We start from the raw sequence: 20,336 nt of genomic DNA, 5'->3' as shown, positions 1-20,336 counted from the left end.
TGTAGGTGGAAGGATGCTCCCTTATTGTACCATAATTGCTAATTGTTCAGGAAAGTGCAGGGGGAACATTCATCAGAGTGTGTATGGCATGTGGTAGGTGAAGAGGCAGAGAGGTAACAGCGCTTTGCTTCACTTAGTGTGGGGCAGTTTTCTCTGGCAAGTCTTAGTGCAGGACACCTTTTTTTTCCAAAGGCTTCCTTCTAATAATTGTGGAATTCAGGTTTTGATGTCTCCATTAGTTTTATATCTATATTTACTTATAGATCTATTTATATATTTATAGTTGCTTTTATCAGTCGTTGAGTCTTTTGACACAATTTGCTGTTGGTACTGAAAATACAAAGAAATCCTTATTGACTAAGTATGCCTGTGATGAAGTCAGAAGGAAGCAATGCTTTCTGGTATCTTGCTGCAGAGTAGAAAATGTTGCCTGCTGTCATGCTGAGAGTTATGTGCTTCCTCTGACAGGCTAGGTTTTGTATGCTGCCCTGCTACTGAAACCTTGTTACAGTGTTGAAAGCAGTAATAAAAACTGTTAGATGTACTATCCTTAAACAACTAAAATCGTAACTAAAGCATGAGAAAAGGGTTTGGCTTCTAGAGGACATCTAAGAAAGGGAGTCCAGATCTTGAAGGCAAATGAGAAGAGTAGCATCCAAAATAAATACTATCTTTTTCACTCTAAATCAATTTGATTTGTATTCCTGGTTAAAAAATGCTTCTTCTAACATTACAAATAAGCTCAGAGCTGGTATGTAAATGTTAAAAACTTTGTGATACCTTTAAGTGTCTCTAAAATTCACTTTTGAAGACGTGTATTAGTTTTACCTTCTGTCCTGTGTTTGCTTAGCTGTTTTACTAGTTATGATGTGAAATGACTTCCAGAACAAGATTAAGATTTTATATGTACTTTTCAGATTCCCTTGCATTCAGTTAACAATTTAAATGTCTTTGGATTATTAGAAAATGTAAATCAGATTTACAAATCTTAAAAATTGACAACAAATGGAAAAGGGAGTTAAAAACAATTACCAGTTGCACCAATACATGAAAACATGATAAAAAAAATAGGACAAAAAGAATGAACTTTGCTTCCTTACAAAACTGGATAAGCGCCACCTATTTTTTTGGGAAGTTTTGTGCCATGGTAGTTGCAGTCAATTTCAAATATTCAAACTATAGTTCTCTGTCCCTGGTCTGTTTTTTCTTTATTTCCTTCATTCAGACATAGTTGTGGAAAAGCATAACCACTCAGAAATACCAGACTTCTTTGGAAAGAACATAAATGATGACAGATGCAACTGTTTTGGATTATGAAAACTGCTATTCCATGTCATTGTAAAAACATATGGTACTCTATAAAGGATTTTTTGTACCCTGAAGTGAATCTGTCTAATTGTTCACTTTTGATTGCCTTTGAGCTTAGACTTAAGAACTCAAGGCAATCTGACTTTGCAGGAACTCATGGCACTCCCCAAAGTAAAGCACTTAGTTCAGAGCTATGAAGTCAATTTGTCAGATCTTAAGTAGGGTGCAATTAGAAAAATGTTTCCTGAGGTGGAAAATAAATTTTTGACCCAGATGAACTAGTTTTGATGTAATTTTTTGAAGTTCAAACAAAGAAGTATCATTACAATATCTCATGATTTATAGCTTGTCCAATCTTACTTCCAGACTAGATTAAATGGAAAATATTTCTTACTAGATTTTGACTGTCATGGAAAGCTCAGACTTCATGAGACAGGTGAAGAGCAAAACTAGGAAGCTAAACTTTGGAAAGCTGAATTCCAGCTCTTCAGTTTGTTAATCAGCAAAACACACTTGGAATCTGCTCTTATGGGCAAGAGGCTGAAGCAGAGCTGGCAGATCTTTAATGAGGCTTTCTTCAGAGCGCAAGAGCTCTCCATCTCTAGACGGAGCAAGTTTGGAAAGGAAGGCAAGATACAGGCATGGCTGAACCACCTGTCAAACCGCAGAGAAGGAGAAAATGCACAGGCAGTGGAAACAAGGACAGGTATCTTGGGAAGAGTACAAGGAAGCTGCTAGCCTGTGTAGGGATGGGGTCAGGAAAGTCAAGGCCCAGCATGAGCTGGACTTTGCTAGGGATGACAAAAGGAACTAGAAAGGCTCCCAGATCCTTTTGCAGTCTGTTTTCATTTGTTTAATGACTGCTTGGTGGCAGCCCTGCATACTTATCCTGTTGGTTTCAAAGCCTTGCTATTGAATACCCAAATATTTAAGTGCCCTCAATCGGGATTCGACTAGAATATACATTATCATATGTATCTATCCTTATTTTCTCTGTGAGGTTCAGAATATCTTCGGGCTATTCCACCGGATAATTGCCAACAATTTATGCTACTCTTTAAGGATACTGGACTCCTCTCTGCCTTGAGAGTACCTGGTAGACTGTCAGGTCACAGGTCTGGAATTCTGGGATATTGTAATGATACAACAGCTGGAAACAACTGGAAACAGCTTTCCACCTGACTAGAATTTTTTTGTGAATATTTTTAGTTCATTTTAGTTCACTTACTGTTCCAGCATATATTCCTGCCTTCTGTTCCTGTCTTTCTTTGCTAATGCTAATTAAACACCTGGTTAATCTCATTAGATCACCGAGATTATTTTGATTACTTTGTTTTTAAATGAGCAGCAGTAAGAAAATTTGTCTGAGCCTGCAAAGGGTTTATTGTCTTTAGATTTGGTTGCACAGCAAACATGAGCAAAGCTTTGAGTCATATTTGATTGGTGGTTTTGGTTATAGAATGAGAAGATTTGCCCTAGATTAGATGGCAGTACTTAGATCTATTTCAGGAAGTTGGGACTTATCCAGTGCCTAGGAGGTAATGGAGAGCTTTCCCCTGACTTGTGTGCACTCTGAACTAGGCCCTACTAGAGCTCTTGCCCCTGCAATAATGGAAGCAGCCAAGTTTTGCCATTTCATTTCTCTATTGGCCTTTGAATTAGGTTTGTTTGTCTCCAGACTGGATAAATCCAGGGCAACCTGGTCTGTCTTCTGTGGTGACCTAGCTTTGGACATAAGGTTGGACTGAGAGCCCTGAGATTCCTTGCACATTGAATTAGCACCTGATGATAAGAAATAAATTTCACAGATTGAAAACATGAACGTGTTCTCTGAGGTAGTAGCCTTGCTTTACCCTAATTTATTGTCTGATATTAATGTAAATTTCAGTGTATTAAAAGGCATATAAAGGATTTCATTGGTAAAGAAGTATTTTATTCCATGAGCATAGTGTTTTGTTTCAGGTACTTGTCTCTAATACTTAGAGCAGATCTGAAATTGTGGAAGAAAACTTCAGCTATCCTTCCGTAGTTAAATAAAGGAATACTCATAAAAACATTTTATAGCTTAGACTCCTAGACAATTTTTATTTTTTTTAGTATTAGAAAAACTCTGATGCTGCAACAGGTATGGTCATCTTGAAAACAGGAAGCTACCTCAATACCAAGAATGCTCTTCTAGTTTGTGCACGATCCTTAAGTGCTAACTAATAGATGTCTCCAAGAAGCATTGGATGCCTCTCAGAAATTAGCAGTATGGTTTTGATTAATACAGGTTGTAGCTCAGAAGGAAGTAAATCCATGAAGGGTGAAAAGTAACTGGAAGACCCCTTTGTACGCAGAGAGTGAGCATTGATGGTGTGGCTCAGAAAAGTGGAGTTAGCAGGGAATAAGGAGCCCCCCCTAGTGTACTGTGTTTCAGACATCAGCACTCAATTCCCTCTATTCTTGGGGAATCTGCCTCCATGTAAACAACACATTGAATTTAAGAAGCATCCATCCTCAACAGATCGACTGAGCTTTCTGCAGAATTTGCTGTTATTTTTTATATTGTGCAGATTAAGACATCAAGTGATGTGTAAAAGGGTGGTGAACCCATAGGATAACTCAAAATAAAATCCTCATGTTCTGATACTGAATGCAGTGTTCTGTTCCCTTGGGACTGTCATTTCACAGAGGTGTTTGCACGTAATTTTACCAGTGACTAAGAGAAATTTGGATTTATATCCAGATTTCCTTATTTTGTACTGATTATTTTTGATGAGTCATACTGAATGTTCTCTGGGAAAATCTGCTTAGACTAAAAAAAACAAGTTTTTATCTTTTGAACTCAGTACTTGGTGCCCTGATGTGATCTGTGAGGTTTTCTAATTAAGCAAGTATGGCCATTTCTGCATTTTTTTTGAGAGCAATCATGGGGAATGTGACACGGTTCTTCTAACTTCCCCAGTCTCGCAGAAGTAAAACACCAACTATGAAGGCATGAATAAGTGAATCTAAAGGCTAAAGAATTTTAAAATAACTTCATGAGGAGCAGGATGAGTCATTCTTGATACACTGGATTATCTGTTTCTCCTTACTTGTGTAGTATTCAGTGTCTCAATGGCTATACAATTGAATTTTTTTTGTTAAATCAAATCGTAGGCTGTCTTGTGTTGGAAGGGGGCCTTCAGGATCACCAGGTCCCAGCCCCCGGCCATAGACAGGGTTTCCAGCCAGTAGATGAAGTACTAGACCAGATGCTAAATAACAGTAATAAGAACCCTCTTGCCCTGAGGTGAAAATACAACTACTGGTACTTAATTATCATTTCAATTACTGTATTTATTAAAAACTTGAATACAAAGAGGAGACAAAGTTAGCTGACACTGAGCAGCAAGTATAGGTTATGGGCTCAGATTTCTTACAATACATAAGTATTAGCAAAACTGAATCGGGATGATGGGAAGTGAGAAACATCTTTTGAAATGCGTCTCCATTTCTCTAGTGCAAAGTAGGTGATTTGACTAGTCAGTGTGCATTGATTACAGTACTGTTTGGGGAATTTTTAGACGTAGATGTATTGAAAGTTATGAATCAGCTGGGGCAAATAATTCTGTATGGAAATACAATCACTCATCACTGATGAGTGAAAAAAATATTTTGAGAAAGTTCAATTCTTTTTTGCACAACAGGATGTAATTGATGCAGCAAAATGATCAGGGAACAGGTTTGCAATTATTTCAGATGGTTTTAAAAAATGAATTACACATTGCCATTCCTTCCAAGGATGCAGCAGCCTTGAAGTCTCATTCTGTAGCCATCATCTCTCCACTGGGATGTCCGTATATAAAAGCTTAATTGCAAAAATTGAGTGGTCTGTAGTTTCCTATCTCATCTGCTTTCTCTCTCTTTTTCACATTTGCTTTTTTTTTTTTTGCTCTTTCTTGCAGCATCTTCTTGGTTATTTTTTGTTTGTTTTTCCCACTTTCTTTCGTCTAAAAGATTTATCTACCAGGTTGATTCACAATGAGAATGCCTTTTCTAAGCAAGCAATGGACTGTATGGTAGATTTGAGAAATATATTGGGCAACGTTTCCCAAGGTTTGTGTCAGTATTTCTGCAAGTTACAAATAAGTCATTATTTCCTCACAGCTTTCTTGGAGACATGAGTACCTTGTCAGTTAGTCTTTCCCTCAGTCTTCTTACTCGTGTGTTCACTTTCAGATCTGGTCCCTTCTAAGCTGGGCTGTTAACCTGTGCCCTGCTATTTCCTTTGTCTTCACTGTGCTTCACCACCTGGTGCAAAATATGAATTAGCAGAAAATTTTAAAATTGCATTTTCTGTCAGAATGATGACTTTTAAAATACTACTGCATGCTACAGCATTGTTCACTAGAGGACAGGATAAAAGTTAGCTGCTTTTCACTAGGGTCACTAAGCTGTCCATATTCTTGCATAACCCTGCAGCACTACCATTGCTTAGTTCATAAAATGAAATGCGTCTCTCATTTGTGGAAGTAATTATCACAGCAACAGGAAACTTAGGCATGGCATAACATGACCTGGGCTTATATTCCCATACTGTTAATAGAAAAATTAAATTAAAAAAAAGCTATATCACGCATGCAGAAGCTTATTGCCTCTAGAACATAAAGATTAAGCTCACTCCTGGCAAATGTTCAGCTACTGTGGGATGAGGCAGATGGGAAAAGAATCTGAACAGAAATCTGAACTTGTTCTTTCTGATCAAGTGGGACTGAGGCTTGGGGGAGCAGAAGACTGCACTGCACACATGTGCTCTGTTTCATATAGCCATGCACCAAACTGCCAAGGCCTGCATTGACCCTCTGGCAGCGGTGACAAGAGGAATGAGCCACAGCAGTTTGCTGCTCTGGATCTCAGATGTGGAGCTCAGCCTTGAGCTAATGTGAGCCCAAAGCCAACCAAGTTGATTAGTCTACAGAAGCATATTATATTTTTTGCCCTTTCTAAATGTAATTTGGCCTACAGTCATAAAAAGCCATGAAAATGTGCAGTCATTCAAGAAGTGCTGCAGCTGTAAGTTTATTTTGCTCTTGACAAATGTCTGTGCAATGTCTGTTAAGTTTAATGAGAGCTACACAGGTACAATGATGACATGAGATTTCAAAAAAAAAAATTTTTTTGAGCTCTAGTGACTGAATTTTCCAAGCCTGCACAGCGGGATTTCTTACCAAAATATAGACAGTCATTAAACTCTTTTAAATCCTTCATTATTTCCACACTGGGAGCAGATGATTGGGCAGATAAAGAATTGCACTGATTCTACTTGACTTTCACAGACATGTTATATAATTAGTCATCAGTGTATTAACTATGTCATATTTCATGGAAGTTATGGATTCCTTAGTATTAATGTGGAAAAGTGGTGCTTACATGATCCATTTCTAGTCTTTCTTTAAAAGTATGTTTGGTTTTTACAGTCATCCTGGAACAGTCCTACAGAGTTATGAAAAGCTGTTGAGTGAGAACTTTGGGCGAGGTTGCTAGATTGAAACGTCTTAAGCTTCGTTGGATCCACATCAATTACAACATAACAAATTGTTAAGATACTTTAATATGTTCCATAAATTTGGTTTAATTGTGAACTCTGGTCATCATCAGTAGCTCAAGTTACAATAGTATTCAGAGTTGTTTTTTTTTTGCCATGTACTGGGGTCATTTTTCGCTGTCATTGGAAAAGCAGCATTTGTCTTTGCCTTTTCTGAAGTTCTCTGACCTCTGCGTTCATAGTGTCCAGTGCTGACTTGAATCTGGCTGTGAAAAAGTCTCAGTAAATAAAAATTGAAAATAGACAATTGCAAATTGTCCTTAGGTGGATTGAGGGGTTTTACTGAAACCTCCTTTCTTGTAGAAATGAATGGTCTTTTTGGACCAGTTTACATGATGCGACATCTAGAGTTTCAAACACATTATGATGAACTGTCTGAGAAGACACATGCTAATGAAAATTTTGAAAATAATCCAGCTTTATATGAACAAAGACAACATTTTGAATTATGTATCCATTCTTTTGTTTCCTTTGTACGTCTTATAACTTGAGGTAGCTTTTTTTTTCTGTAGCTCAGATACTTCAGATCCTGTAAAAGGTTCAGAATTGAGTTTTGTTCATGTTTATACAGGCTTGTTCTCTGCCAAAGAAAATATTCATTTGTGTGCCACCCTAACAAAGCATTTCATTTTGTCTGTGGGCGTAATAAATTCAGTTTGGTCTTCTGTGGTGGGTTGTAGCCTATACGTAAGGTGGTAGGCTTTTAAAATTCCTTGGTTTAGGTTTAGCAGTGAATGTTTAAATAGCCACTACAATTATATCATAGTGTGTTGTGGTATCACGTGCTTTATTTTTTGTCATCACAATTTCTTTATGTCACTGTTGATGCAAAGAGGGTCTGTATATGGGCTACTGGTTGCTTGCCTTTGACCATAGTGGAAAGCCATTTGTGAGGACATACTTTAGCAGGTCTTCAGCAGTGGGCTGATTTTTCTTCTGAAGTTGGGATACGTGAGCTGCAGTGCTGCAAGGCCTCTTTGATTTGTACGTCCCTCCCTTACTGAATGCTGACTTATTACACAGCTTAAAAAAGGTGATTTTTTAAGGAGTGTAAGTTCTCATGTCTGGGACACAGAGGAGAGATTGGTACAAAGGAGAGACTTTTTTCATCTTCTTTTCCCTTTATTTTCTATATATTAGAGTAGTCTTACAAGATAATTTAGGACAGCCTGTGTACAAAAATAAGTCTAAAGTTTCCAAAAATGCTGAAACAATGGAGATAAGATACATTTACCAAACTTAGAAAAAATCTTGAGAGTGACCAAGTCCTAAGAATATTTGACTAAATGCTGCTGACTTTTGAAGATGTTACCACATTCTTCAGTATCTGTACAGAGTCCTACCAATTTTGGTGGGGTTCATGACTATTTTGACAACTATTCCTAAGAGACTCCTACAAGATAAGTCTGAGATTAATCAGTGTTTGCTTTTTTTTTAGAGGAACATCTGTTGCAGACTTCTTAAATCCAAATGAATGAGGTCAAGATGTTATATTAAAGATTTTCCTTTGTTCTATGTAGAATAGGGCTGGGATTCCATACCAATCCCTTATTCTTACAGATAATTATAAAAATAGTTGCAGGAAGCAGATGAAAAATATGAAAAATTCGTCTTTGTTGATTGTATGTCAACTGCCATGTTATCTATTGGTAATTGTGTAATCATATATGGAATAATAACATAATTAAAGCTTGTATTCCAGTTTCAAAATCATAGACTCACCACAATTGGAAGAGACCTCCAAGCCTATCTAGTCCAACTATTCATTTACCACCAATATTTCCCCATAGATAAGATTTTTCCTTATTAACACTAAACAAGAGCATCTGTTGTATTCTCTTTGAAAGCACTGTTCAAAGAAATTGTGCTTTGATCTTCATAACAGGGCAATTACTATAGTGCAGAATGTTGAAGTTAATGGAAGAGGCGGAAATAACTTTTTAATTTGCATTTTATTCTGAATATGTGAGATGTTTAAATTAAGCTTAGAATAGTCAACTATAATAGAATACTTCTGATATCTTAAAGTCTGCGCAACATCAAGTATGTTCTACCAAATTAACAAAGTGTAATAATCATTTTGAAAGTAATATTAAAGATTTTTGGGAATACCATGATCAAAATAATTAAACTATACAAAAAGTCTGTAATAAACAAATACAATTACAAGATAAATAACTGGGAATTAACTTATGCCTATGCTTACATTTTTTTTTATTTGTGCTTGAATTAGGTGAATAAAGCCTAGACAATTAAAATTTGAGAATTTGTGACAATTAAATATAAAGTAGCAGATATGGAATAAAGCGGGCACAAATTATTAAAAATATAAATTATAGTGTATTTTCATCTTCACCATGACCTGAACAGCCAGGGCTGTGCCATTCACTGAGCAGGGGGAGGCTTGGGTGGATGAGGGCTGCTCATCAGATTGTCAGAGAACACTGCACTAGAGTTTTGGTCAGGAGTCTGCATGTAAAACATGTTAGGCAGTAAAAATGTGCATAGAATGATAGGCTTTGCCCTCATCTTTTCTTGGTCATTTTTATTCATAGTGAAGTCTGTGCAGGTTTTGCTCTGTTTCAGTCTAAATAGACTTGATGATTTTGCTCAACTAATGTGGATGTAAACTCATATTCTGCAAGATTCGAAGGAGAATTTATATGACGTGGTGTAGTTCTTTAAAATTACTTGAATATGGATCCTTCATGCAAACCCTTCATTTCTAGTAAGAGCTCTAAGTCTTTTGAAACCATTGTTACCTGAGAAATGCAGAGAAAAGAGTGATCCTGTCCCCACACTGTGGGATTACTTATCTCTGGTTTAAATCAGCCTATTTCTGAATAGAATGGGCTCAGGTTACAGGGTAAGTTTGTGGTCGTGTGTTGCATTGCTGTGAAATTTAATTATTTTAGCTGCTTGAATTACTAACAGGAGTTAGGATACAGTTTGTAAGTTACTACCTATCACAAGAATTTACGCATCTAATGAGAAGTAAGATAGGCTCCTGAGGAAATGTGAAATGGTCTCTAAGCATTAATAACTGTTTTATAAAACATCTCAGGATCCTCTTTTCGAAAGGCCATCAAGCTGGTTTCCTGAAATAATTCATGAAATCAATCAGCTGAGGCAAAATAAAACTTGTCAGTGAGTATGGAGGGTATATACTTTCCTTGAACAATCTGTTTCAGCCCATTAACCAGATGAAAATCCACTTGCTGATGAGCAATAGCTTTGAAAATAAGCTTATCTCATGGATAGTTGTGGCATAAAATTCCTAATATGGCTCAGTTAACGCTTCTTCAGAGCAAAAATTAAACGTAGACTTGATGGATTTCTTTTGAGTAAATTATGTTTCCAATTAGCACTTAATCTTTAAGAGTAATGGGAGATGTACTCCAAAAATATATTCAGATCTTTGTGGAATAAGAGTCATAAATGCAATACAGTATTGGAGAAGAAGACAGAATGGAAAGGAAATGGAAAAGTAAAGGAGGCAGAATGACTCTTTCTTTTTAATAAATCTGTTTTGCATTCTGTATTTGAATCTAGCATAAGTAACCAGGCAACTGTACTCACATTTACATCGTGTTGTCCTGGCCTTATGATTCTAATGGTGACATCAATACTCATAGTAGACTTATAGCTCTTAGATGACTTTTTTTCTTTCCTAGCTTTAGTTTTGCATGTCATGTATAAGCTCAAATTTTATATCCTTTTTGTACACAAATGTAGATTCCTGTATCTGTCTCTTTTCTCTATTACTGCCTTCTGCTGCTGTTGGTATTTCTCTTTCTTCTGTTAATCGTCTTTCATTTTGTCACTGTTGACATCATTCTTTTTTGTGTTGCTTTGGTGGGTGGCTGCTTTGGTGTGGTGTCAAGGATACCTGCCCCAAATATTGTTTTCTTCTTTTTACCTCACAAAAAGCAAAATAATTTCAGTAAGATACCTTGATCAGGCTAAAATCCTTTTGCCAACAGAACTCAGGCATTGCCTAACTTTAGAGTTAAAATCGAACACTCTTTGACTTCCTGGGAGTGAAAAAAAAAAAAAAAGGAAGATTAAAAATGGAGAATTTCTGGCAAATGTAAATATAATATATGACATGATATCAAACATTCACTAAACATCTGCTATTTTTACGTGGGAAACAATATCCTGTGTAAATGGATCCCTTCAGGCCTACTTTATTGCCTGTGTAAAGTCACAGGCGCTTTATTTCACATGGGTGTATATATAGTTCCTAAGCAGGAAAGAATATAGGTTTGTAGAGAAAAAAAAAAATTATAGTCTCTAGCCCTTTTCTTCAGTGTTTCCTTCCAGAGAAGAGAAATTCTTGTTGGACCTGTCTCCACTTCTGGCATGCCAATGCCCCATCTGCTTGAGACGCTCCCTCCTGCAGACCACCCATTGCTCAACAGCAGACTCAGTCTGAAACAACTGATGAAAAATCTTGTGTTTGAGCTAAAAGAGAAATTCCAGTACGTTTGCTTACCCTGGGGTTCATATAACTTGGCATCTCAATCTATAGAGCATGATCAGCTTTCCTTGGAACATTATCTACATATTTTCCTCCAAGATTAATTTTAACTTTTACTTTGATTTGAAAATTCCCCCTGGACCATGGTTGTTTCTTTAGCCATTCTCAATTCCCATCTATAGGCCAACTCTCTTAATTGGTATGTAGTATGTACAGTTTTTTTCAGCATTCTTATTTTGCTAGGAAATAAGTTGCATGTTGAGAGCAGTACAGTATGTAAGACTACATGCTGAATGTAATGCTTCTTATAGTTAGTAGGAGTTTTGCTACAGACTTAAATGCTCTTTTCTGGGTCTACCTCAACTGGATGACTGTTGGCATTGGATAGTCCACAGAATTAACCATAAGGCTGAAGATCAAGAAAGTATGATTAGGAAAAGAAAACAATTTCCTGGTGTATTTATAGTGCTTTGGTTCAGTGTTGTATTTGCAGCCAGATTATGTTAGTTCATGGGACCAGAAATGGAAACAGCGTATTCCTCTTAAACTGAAACAATTAAAACCACCGCTGAGCATGGATCCAGGCATTATGTTGCCACAATCTGGCTATTTTTCTTCTGGTAGCTGAGGACGCATACTCTTAGGTATATCACTTGCATATAGATAATAGTGAATATATGATTTCATCTGCATGCAGCTTTTGATAAAGGTATGGAGCAGTGAGGATTTAATCAAGCTGCACATCTTCCTATCTTTTCACCGGGCTCGTTAATAATCCATAGGTTTAGTGGGAATAAATTAGGAATGTTTTGGAAAAAGTGAAACCTGCAGTGATTATATGCTCCTATTAAATGGAACAGACTAAAAGTAAAGAACTTTGACATAAGTGACAGAATAAATGCGTAAGATTTTAACTGTGTGTTTAGTTAACATATTTTATACTGAACAAGTACAGTATTTAAGGTCTTAAGGGCATGATATGTTATACTAGAAAAGGAATACAGGTCATCAAAGGGCTCGTTTTGTGTTTGGGGCCACGTGAAACATTAAAGCACGGTTCTTGGGTCTGATTTGGGGTATGAGTGGCAGTAAGACTAAATAGTTACACACATAGTCCTAGACACTGTTTTCTTTTTTTTCTTAAGCGCAGTGTGAAATGAGTAAAAAAAAAATCATTTTAAAACTGGATAAGCACTGAGATGATGATAAAGTGCTCTCTATGAGACTGAGCACAGACACAGCTCTTAATCAGCCTATTTCTGAAATAGAAGAGGGTAGAAAATGAACTTTCATCCAAATTCCTGTTTACAGTCCCATTGTTTCAACTGAGACCCGTGGTTAGAAAAATGATGGACCTTCAGTAAGGGAAAAAGCACAGGGAGAACTCACTTGGGATTCCTAGGTAAAGAAACTTATTATTTAAAAGAAATAAAAAAGATGAAGGTAGTTGGTGCTGGTTTGAACTGCAGATCAGCATTTGCCCTTGCTGTTCAAACACGTGACTGTTATATTTTCACTTAATCAGTTTAAGCTCTAAGGAAGAAGAAAACTTGCTTGACAATGAGTGTGAAATGAATACAGAAATAATGATGCTATTTTTCCTGTTCTAAGTAAAAATTGTGAAATAAATACAGAAATAATGATGCTGTTTTTCCTGTTCTAAGTAAAAATTATGTATAGGTTTTTTTTTTTCAGAAGACTTTCATGAAGATTTCCCTTAATTATATTTGATCTTTCCCTTTTACAAATGTTGAGTTTAATTTAACTGAGGCATTCTGAAAAAAGGTTGCCAGTGCTAATAGCCTTACATAGCTTATTAGATTTGGACTTGCTCATAGCAAAAACAAACTTAAAATTACTGACATAATCCAAGACCTCACACTAACAGTTTATAGCTAACAGTTTATAGCAAAGTATCATTCTACTTCCTCAAATTAAAACTAGCTGTGAAACAATACTGCATGGTTTAAGTGAAAGCAGGAATGAGATGGTTCTTCCTTCTTCTCCAAAAGGATTTCAGTGCAGTTTTTTTAAACCTCCCCACCCAAAAGTTGATGAGAAAATTCTACTGAAAATGGGCAGCAATATTTCTGATGTAACACTGTATATTGCTAGCTGATACTAATTTTTTTCAGTCAATTTTTGAGCAGGGAGACTGAGATCTTGGGGGAGTGCACTTTGGAATTTAGTCCTTTTAAACATCCAAGTTAAAAGTAGCACCATATTCCTCAGGTTATAGTCTTGCCATTTTTTGCAGTATCCTATTACATTTTCTGATTTTAAATAGAATTTTCTGTCATTTACTTTGTGGAAAACTAATGTAAAACAAGAAACCAAATTTCTTGTGCAACAAAGAATCTCAAAAGTACAGTGTGAACACGCTTCAGAGGAAAATAAATAGTCATCTCTCATATCTGATTTCTATCAAGTTAATTTTAATGGTTAATTCTAATAAGAGTATAACACTTTATGCTGACTATATTTCTAAGTTAAAAATGTATTATGTCTTTTTTATTTTACTTTTTGCTAAGTGTGTGATCAAAGAGCTGTTATTCAAGATAGAAATTTCAAACGGCACTTACCATGTGTTTAACTACCTACATAAAATTTGATAGCAAGTCTCACATGACTTAAGCTCTGCTTCAAAAGCAGTGCTTCTGAAAATCTTACTCTCTTTTGGGTAGACACTTTAAATTAAAACTGAGCTTGAATTTCTCCAATTCTATTAGTTTAATGTTGCTACTAAAATTATGGCATCATAAACTTATTATGGTAGTAGATTTTTAAGTTATATGAATTTTTGTCAGAATGGTACAAATGAATTTAAAACAGGAAGATTTATGCTCTGTGTAATCATGTGGGAGTTCCTTATTTTCTATTGAATACAGTGAGTTTTCTCTTGGATATTGAAATTTTAGTTGCTCAGATATCTATGTACTCTGAAAGAAATGATAATTTTTTTTTCCTGTCCTGACCTGGAGAATTTGAAAGGTGTAAACATGTGCATTTTCTTTTAATGTATTTTTGAATCCTCTGAATTAATTAATGATATTTCCTAGCTTAATCTGTCACTCAGATTGCCCTTTGAATATGAAATTTGACTTTGAACCTTACGTATGATTTTTAGCCCTGCTCATTGGCTAAAATGTAGGAGTTGATATCAACATACTGGGTTTTAGGGAGTATTTAGCCTCAGGCTACTGTATCTGGAAATTTCCAGGAGCATCCCATTTTTGGGGGCAGTTGTCATTCCATGAAGTCATTTTAGAGCATACAATGAAGGAGGCACATGCTTTTGTGTTATAGCTTCCCATCATCTGATATAGAAACCCTTTAAATCTCAAAGCATTTGGCTGCTCTTGAGTGAAACAGGAAGCATTGGAAATTTCTCTTTTAATCATGTCTTTTTTTTATGTCTTGGAACTCAAAAATTGACTGTAAATCAGTAGCTGTGACTATCCCAATTGCAGAGAATCTCCAACTGGTGGGAGGAGCCTAGTTTTGTCTGTGTTTCCAGATCAGTTGCTGTACTGAGACAGACTGAGAACATGAGGACAGTTCTCGGTCTTTCCACTCATGCAGTGTCTCTGTCTACTAAATTTGTGTTTGTTGCATGCTTGATGTTTAATATATAACAATGGGTAGATCAAAGTGTGTTGAAGGGGAATTTATTCCAAGAGGCAGGGATCTGGACTATCCTCTCAAGTAACTTTCATCCTGTATAGGTTTTCCTTGGCACAGAAGAAAAATGAGCTCAAAAAGTATGTATCTGGCTTTACTTCTACTGAAAGCATGACCTTAGAGGAGTTTGCTGAATTCCACATTCCTCTGCTCTTACAGAATCTTAGGACTATGGAAAAAGTGAAAAATGGTTGGAGAACAGTCTTTCCATAAATATACAGTATTATATTTTATGCAGTGTTGGTTCCTTCCCTATTAAGACAAGGAGGGGGGGGGGAGGTTGCTGTGCATACTTGGAATTACTCATCTGCCCACTCTTAATTGCTTAGTCTGACTCTGTTTACAATGGTGCTAACTAAAGAATTCCTCTCACTTAAGATAAAAAAAAATGATAGACTTAATGACTAGAGCTGTGATGCTTGTAGTAATATTGAAAAGCTCGTCAAATGTACAGATGGTGAAATGAAGTATTTATAAGGTGGCACGAAGGGATTGATTTGCTAAATCATTTATATCTTTCTCTATTCTCTGTTGTTAAAACTGTTGTAATTATGTGGTATAATTTATTGGTGAGATCATGGTAGAAATGGATGTGAAGGTCAACTTCCAGATATTGCTGTAGGAATCTCTTCAAAGGGCTGACCTCACTGACTCCTCAGAAAGAAAGTTGTACTTAAGATGGTGAAAGAGGTTCTTCTGATTCTTTTTTTTCCTCTCAATGAGCTGTAGAGAGGAAAATGACATCACTGTTATTGTGATGTTTGTCTGAGATAAGGGATGATGATGGTAAAGCTCATCCTTGCTGCAGATAATGCTAGGAATTTACCAACCTGTTGCAAACTAACACTAAAGAAACACTTCTAACTAATTTTGAAGACCAAGCTACTAATGCTAAAGGAAAGTTTTACCAGTGAATGAACATTTATATAACTCTGTGGTAGTCAGAATCTGCTGTAGTTTTATCATAGATTTCCCCAGGCAGTGTGCAGGATTTTCAGCTGAGTTCTCTTAGCAGTTGTCATCTTTCTTAGAAGAATTTTCACATAAATACCCTACAGTTAGTAGCACATAGTTCAAAAATGTCTACATTTTTGTCTTAATGGTTTTTCATCAATGTGCAGGAGGAGCCTTCAAAGTACTGCCTGTATTCTATTCCCTTATCTTAAAGTTATTAATACTAATATTTCTACTCTTAAGTAATGGTAGAACACTTCCAACTGTGGGAAACCTTACAAGGTATGGTCCTAAAAATGTGTTCTTTCTCTTTACTCATTTATGTAATGATTTTCTACCACGTGTAATTTTCATGTGATGATTCAGTAATGGCAGCTTGCTTGATTATGGCTCTAAGCTACTTGTTTTCTGCTCTCTTGTTACTAATTTGTGTCTGTGCCAAAGTTCAGGTCTGGATCTATTCGTAGAAGATGTGGTGTCTCTAGCTAGCATTGCACAACCTCAGCTTTTCAAGAGAGGTGTGGCTTTGATAATGACATCAAAATGTATGACTTTTGAGACCAGGAAACCATTGCAAAGACTCATGAACCTGTCAAAACTGAATTTCACCGTGACTGGGCAGGTTAACATATGTTAAGTTTTGTTTTATCAGTTTTGAGTTTCTCAGCTGGTACTCACTGGTGATTCTGATTGTAATGACTTGCACTCCTTCAGTATTTCTCTCTTTTCCTTTGTAGTTTCTGCTCTTGAGCCGCATTGACTGAGGGATACTATGCTTCTGCAGTGGTTACTGTGTCCAGACACAAAGTAAACAATTTGATTTTTGAATTTTGTTCTGTTTCAATGGAATGTTTAATCTTCTTACATGAGCAGATTTGATACAGAATCGCAGTTCAGTACAAGTTCTGGTGTTGCCTTCCCTTTTCTGGATAAAGTAGAGAACTATGTAGGCTTTAGGCTTCCACATTACTTAGAAGGGCAAAATACCATTGGGATAAGCAGAGTGGGTCAGTGTTCCTAGCGTACCCAAATCCTGGTGAAGAGATTTACTTCTCACTGCATTCATGTAGAAAGGGATTTTTTTCAAAGTGCAATGACTGAAGATCTTAAAAAAAAAAACAACAAAAAAAAAAAACCCTTCCAGCAGACAGATGTGTGTTCTCTGTAGCACGTATTGGCAATTCTATTTTTAGAAGGGGAAAGGGTTAGTGATAGGGCTTCCTTTCCAGACCATCAACTCTGGAGGAAGCAGAAAATCTAGCATCCTACTCCCAGTTGTAGTGATCCACAAAAAAGATCTATTTAATGCCCATACCAGGATGCTAATGTAGGGACACTGTTAAGGGCTAAATATGAGGTTGGAGGTTAGGTGGATTTCCAGTTGTCACTCCTGTTAGGTGGAGAGATGAGGGAGAAAGCAGATACCAGATTGTTTTGATTGTCATTATGATGCTTAAAGTGTAGAGCACCTTCCAGAGGTTTGCAATCGTTATCCCAGCTGTTAGGGCAGTAAACATAGAATGCATTAAGCGTTTGAGGAAAATTTATACAGAGCTCCATGCTAGGGAAAGGAGCTGATTTGCAGGTTCCTGAATCAAGCTGCACTGATAGCTCTGTGGCCCCTCTCTGCAGTCCTGCAGTCATGTTTGCCAGCACAGCTGGATCAAGGCAGGGGGCTGGTACCAAGGAAGGGAGGAAATCCTCCTCTCTCAGCAAGCTGGAAGGGATCAAGTTCCTAATAAGTGAATCAGCTCCTAGTGGGGCTCTACCCTCCACTCCCAGGAAGTGTGTGTGTGTTAAAAGCAGGGCTTTTTTTCTCCTGGCAGCTTCTTACTGAATTATACTTTGCTTTCTTAATAAATGGTTCTGACACAGCACACACTGCACAGCAGCAGGAAAATATCCTGCAAGTGTACTCATAAAGAGAAAAGTTCAAGGAAGAGTGAAGCCAGCTCTGATTCGGTTATTTACCATCAATCAGATTCTTGCTTGGCAGGGAGTGGATGATTATGAGCCTGAACAAGCCGAAAAGGGGCAGGAAGAGAAGTGGAGGCAGCATTCTTCCTATTTAAAGCTGCATCCCCTGAAAAGAGTGCTTGCAGACTGCACTGGAGCTGGTGCTGAAAAAAAGGGCTCTCAGACTTTGTCCCAGGACTGATGCTGGAAGACGGAGAGATTCCCCAGCTGGCTTCATGGTGCTAAAATAACCTTCCATTTCTGCTCATTTTTGCTGCCCAGGAGGATACATGTCTAATAGCAAGGCATGATGGCAACCAGGGTAGAAACAAGAACTTTTTTCATCCTTGCTGCTTTATTAGGGGTATTTGTAACCATAAAAGCACAAGAAGAGGAAGATTATGACGCTGGTGAGTTTTTCTCTCCTTTTTTTTCCTCCTTCTTTCTTTGTGAAAGCTGAGTGCTTATTATGTTATTTGGTTAATGAGAGGAATGGAAAACTTCTTGGGGGTAAGAATAACAAGATTTTTGGTTTATATGCTAAGAACGAGGCTGCGAGGCTTGCAGTTTGGGAACATAATCTAAAAGCAGAAGGAGGTTTTAAAAGTTGGAGTTTTGCGGTGTTCCTGGGTCTCTGTGCACAGTCCTGTGAACACAGAGAAGAAAGGAATGATTAAATGCAAAATGCAGCTGTGGAGCACTCTGAAGTAAACCCTGCTGCCTGGCACAAACAACGTGCGGGGCTGGAAAGTTTGCAACAAAAGAAAATACTTAGGATGAAGCTGAAGGAGGATCGGGGGCTGGAGACCAACCAGATCTGGGAGAAGTAAACACAGGAGCTGCACAGGGTGGAGTCATTTTGCAACGAACGACATCTGCTTTCTTATGTTCTTTGTTTAAGAAACACAAAAATGTCATTTTCCTTTCTTCTCTTTCCTTTTGTTTCTTTCTTTCTCCTCTTCCTTTCCCTTCTCTGTCTCCTTCCCCCTCTGCCCTGGCTGCAGAGGCTGTTTAATCCCCAGTGACAGGCTGTGATGGAACACAGCCTTCCCTGCCTTCGTGCTTTCCCACCCTCTGGCTCACTTATCTGAACAGTGGAGGGTTTCAGTGAGCTGTCTTAAAGCGGGAGGTTTGGCCAGCTGTGTACCCGACCTGTGCAACTTGAACTTTGGTATTCTGTTCTGTATCTTTTCTTATTTAACATCATATCTATGCCTGTAGGAGAGAGGTTGGAAGAATTTGTCGTAACTGTCCTCTTTGATCAGTCTGAGTGCCTTGCTGTCCGTTGGTTTCCTGAAATGTGAGAAGGGTTGTTGTAGGACAGTTTGTCGCTATTGTACTCCTGAACACGCTTTCCAGGCTTCTTGTGTGTTTCATTTTTGGACATTATTTGCGAAAGAAGCCAAAGGGACCTGTCTGTCATCATACAATGCAGTTTGTAATTACTTTATTGCATATTTACGACATTTATTTTCCTTGTGATTTTATGTGTCTTGTAATACGCTGCATTGCACCAGTGTGCAGGTTGCAAATCCTGGTGAGTAAACAGTGCAAGAGTATGAAAAATTTAGCTGTACAAAGCAAAGCAGGACACTCCTGACTGCATGACTGTGTAAGAAGTCCCATAGAGGGGGCACTTTGTATAATCTTGGGAGTGTAATACAAATACTTGCCATAAAGGGAGACCCATCATATAGAATTTTGAGATACGTACAATACAAAAGAAAACACTTCTGAAAATACTGAAATCATATTTTGGGGGAAATAAAAGCAAAAGAACAAATCTTATGTTAGATGTCTGTGGGGTTAAGTTATTACGTGCCATTTATTAGGTTGTTGCTATTATGGAAATGATGGGATGAGCCAGTAATGTAGCAACACCTTCTGGGATGTACTTTCTCATATGCTGATGGCTGAAGAAACTGAGAGGTATGTGTTTAGTCAGAGAGCAAAATGCACCATAATAAATTAGTGACATCTGTTTGCACTTATTTCACTCATTCATCTTCCTGTTTGGAAAGTTAAATAGCTTTTGTCTACATGAGAAAGCCATCTATATGAGAAAGCTGCTTCTCATATGCTCAGTATAAAAATGAAATCACAAAAAGAGAACAAACTGTGCTGTGAGGGATGGGACACCATGAGGAGGAAGGGAGCACATCTTGCATGTAGGTCTCGTTTAAGTGCATAAAATAAGGGAGTTTAAATTCTGATGTAGTTCCTGATAGAAGCTCATAAATGCTGCTGAATGGGGAGGTTTGGGTACTTAGTTTGTCTTGATTTCAGTACTAATCAGTGCAGAGTAGTGCATGTTGTATTGTGCTGAAGCGGATTCATCTGGACTGCTGCTTCACTTCTACCCATTCAGTCAGTCAGTGTCACTTG

General features: G+C 37.3%; 1 protein-coding gene across 1 annotated transcript in view; it reads left to right on the top strand.

Moving 5' to 3' along the window:
• Positions 1-18,112: 18,112 nt before the first annotated feature.
• The window catches only part of COL5A2 (collagen type V alpha 2 chain), a 104,030-nt gene continuing 101,806 nt past the window's right edge, over positions 18,113-20,336 (top strand). The window contains exon 1 of the mRNA XM_065750692.1: positions 18,113-18,361. Coding sequence (XP_065606764.1) covers positions 18,259-18,361 — 103 coding nt within the window. The 5' untranslated portion in view covers positions 18,113-18,258. The remainder of the gene's footprint in view (positions 18,362-20,336) is intronic.

The sequence above is a fragment of the Cyrtonyx montezumae genome, unplaced genomic scaffold (assembly GCF_038088225.1).
Source record: "Cyrtonyx montezumae isolate F1298 unplaced genomic scaffold, pur_monq_1.0 scaffold_7, whole genome shotgun sequence".
NCBI lineage: Eukaryota > Metazoa > Chordata > Aves > Galliformes > Odontophoridae > Cyrtonyx > Cyrtonyx montezumae.
Note: the sequence above shows the minus strand (reverse complement) of the source record. Positions and strands in the feature narration are given on the sequence as shown.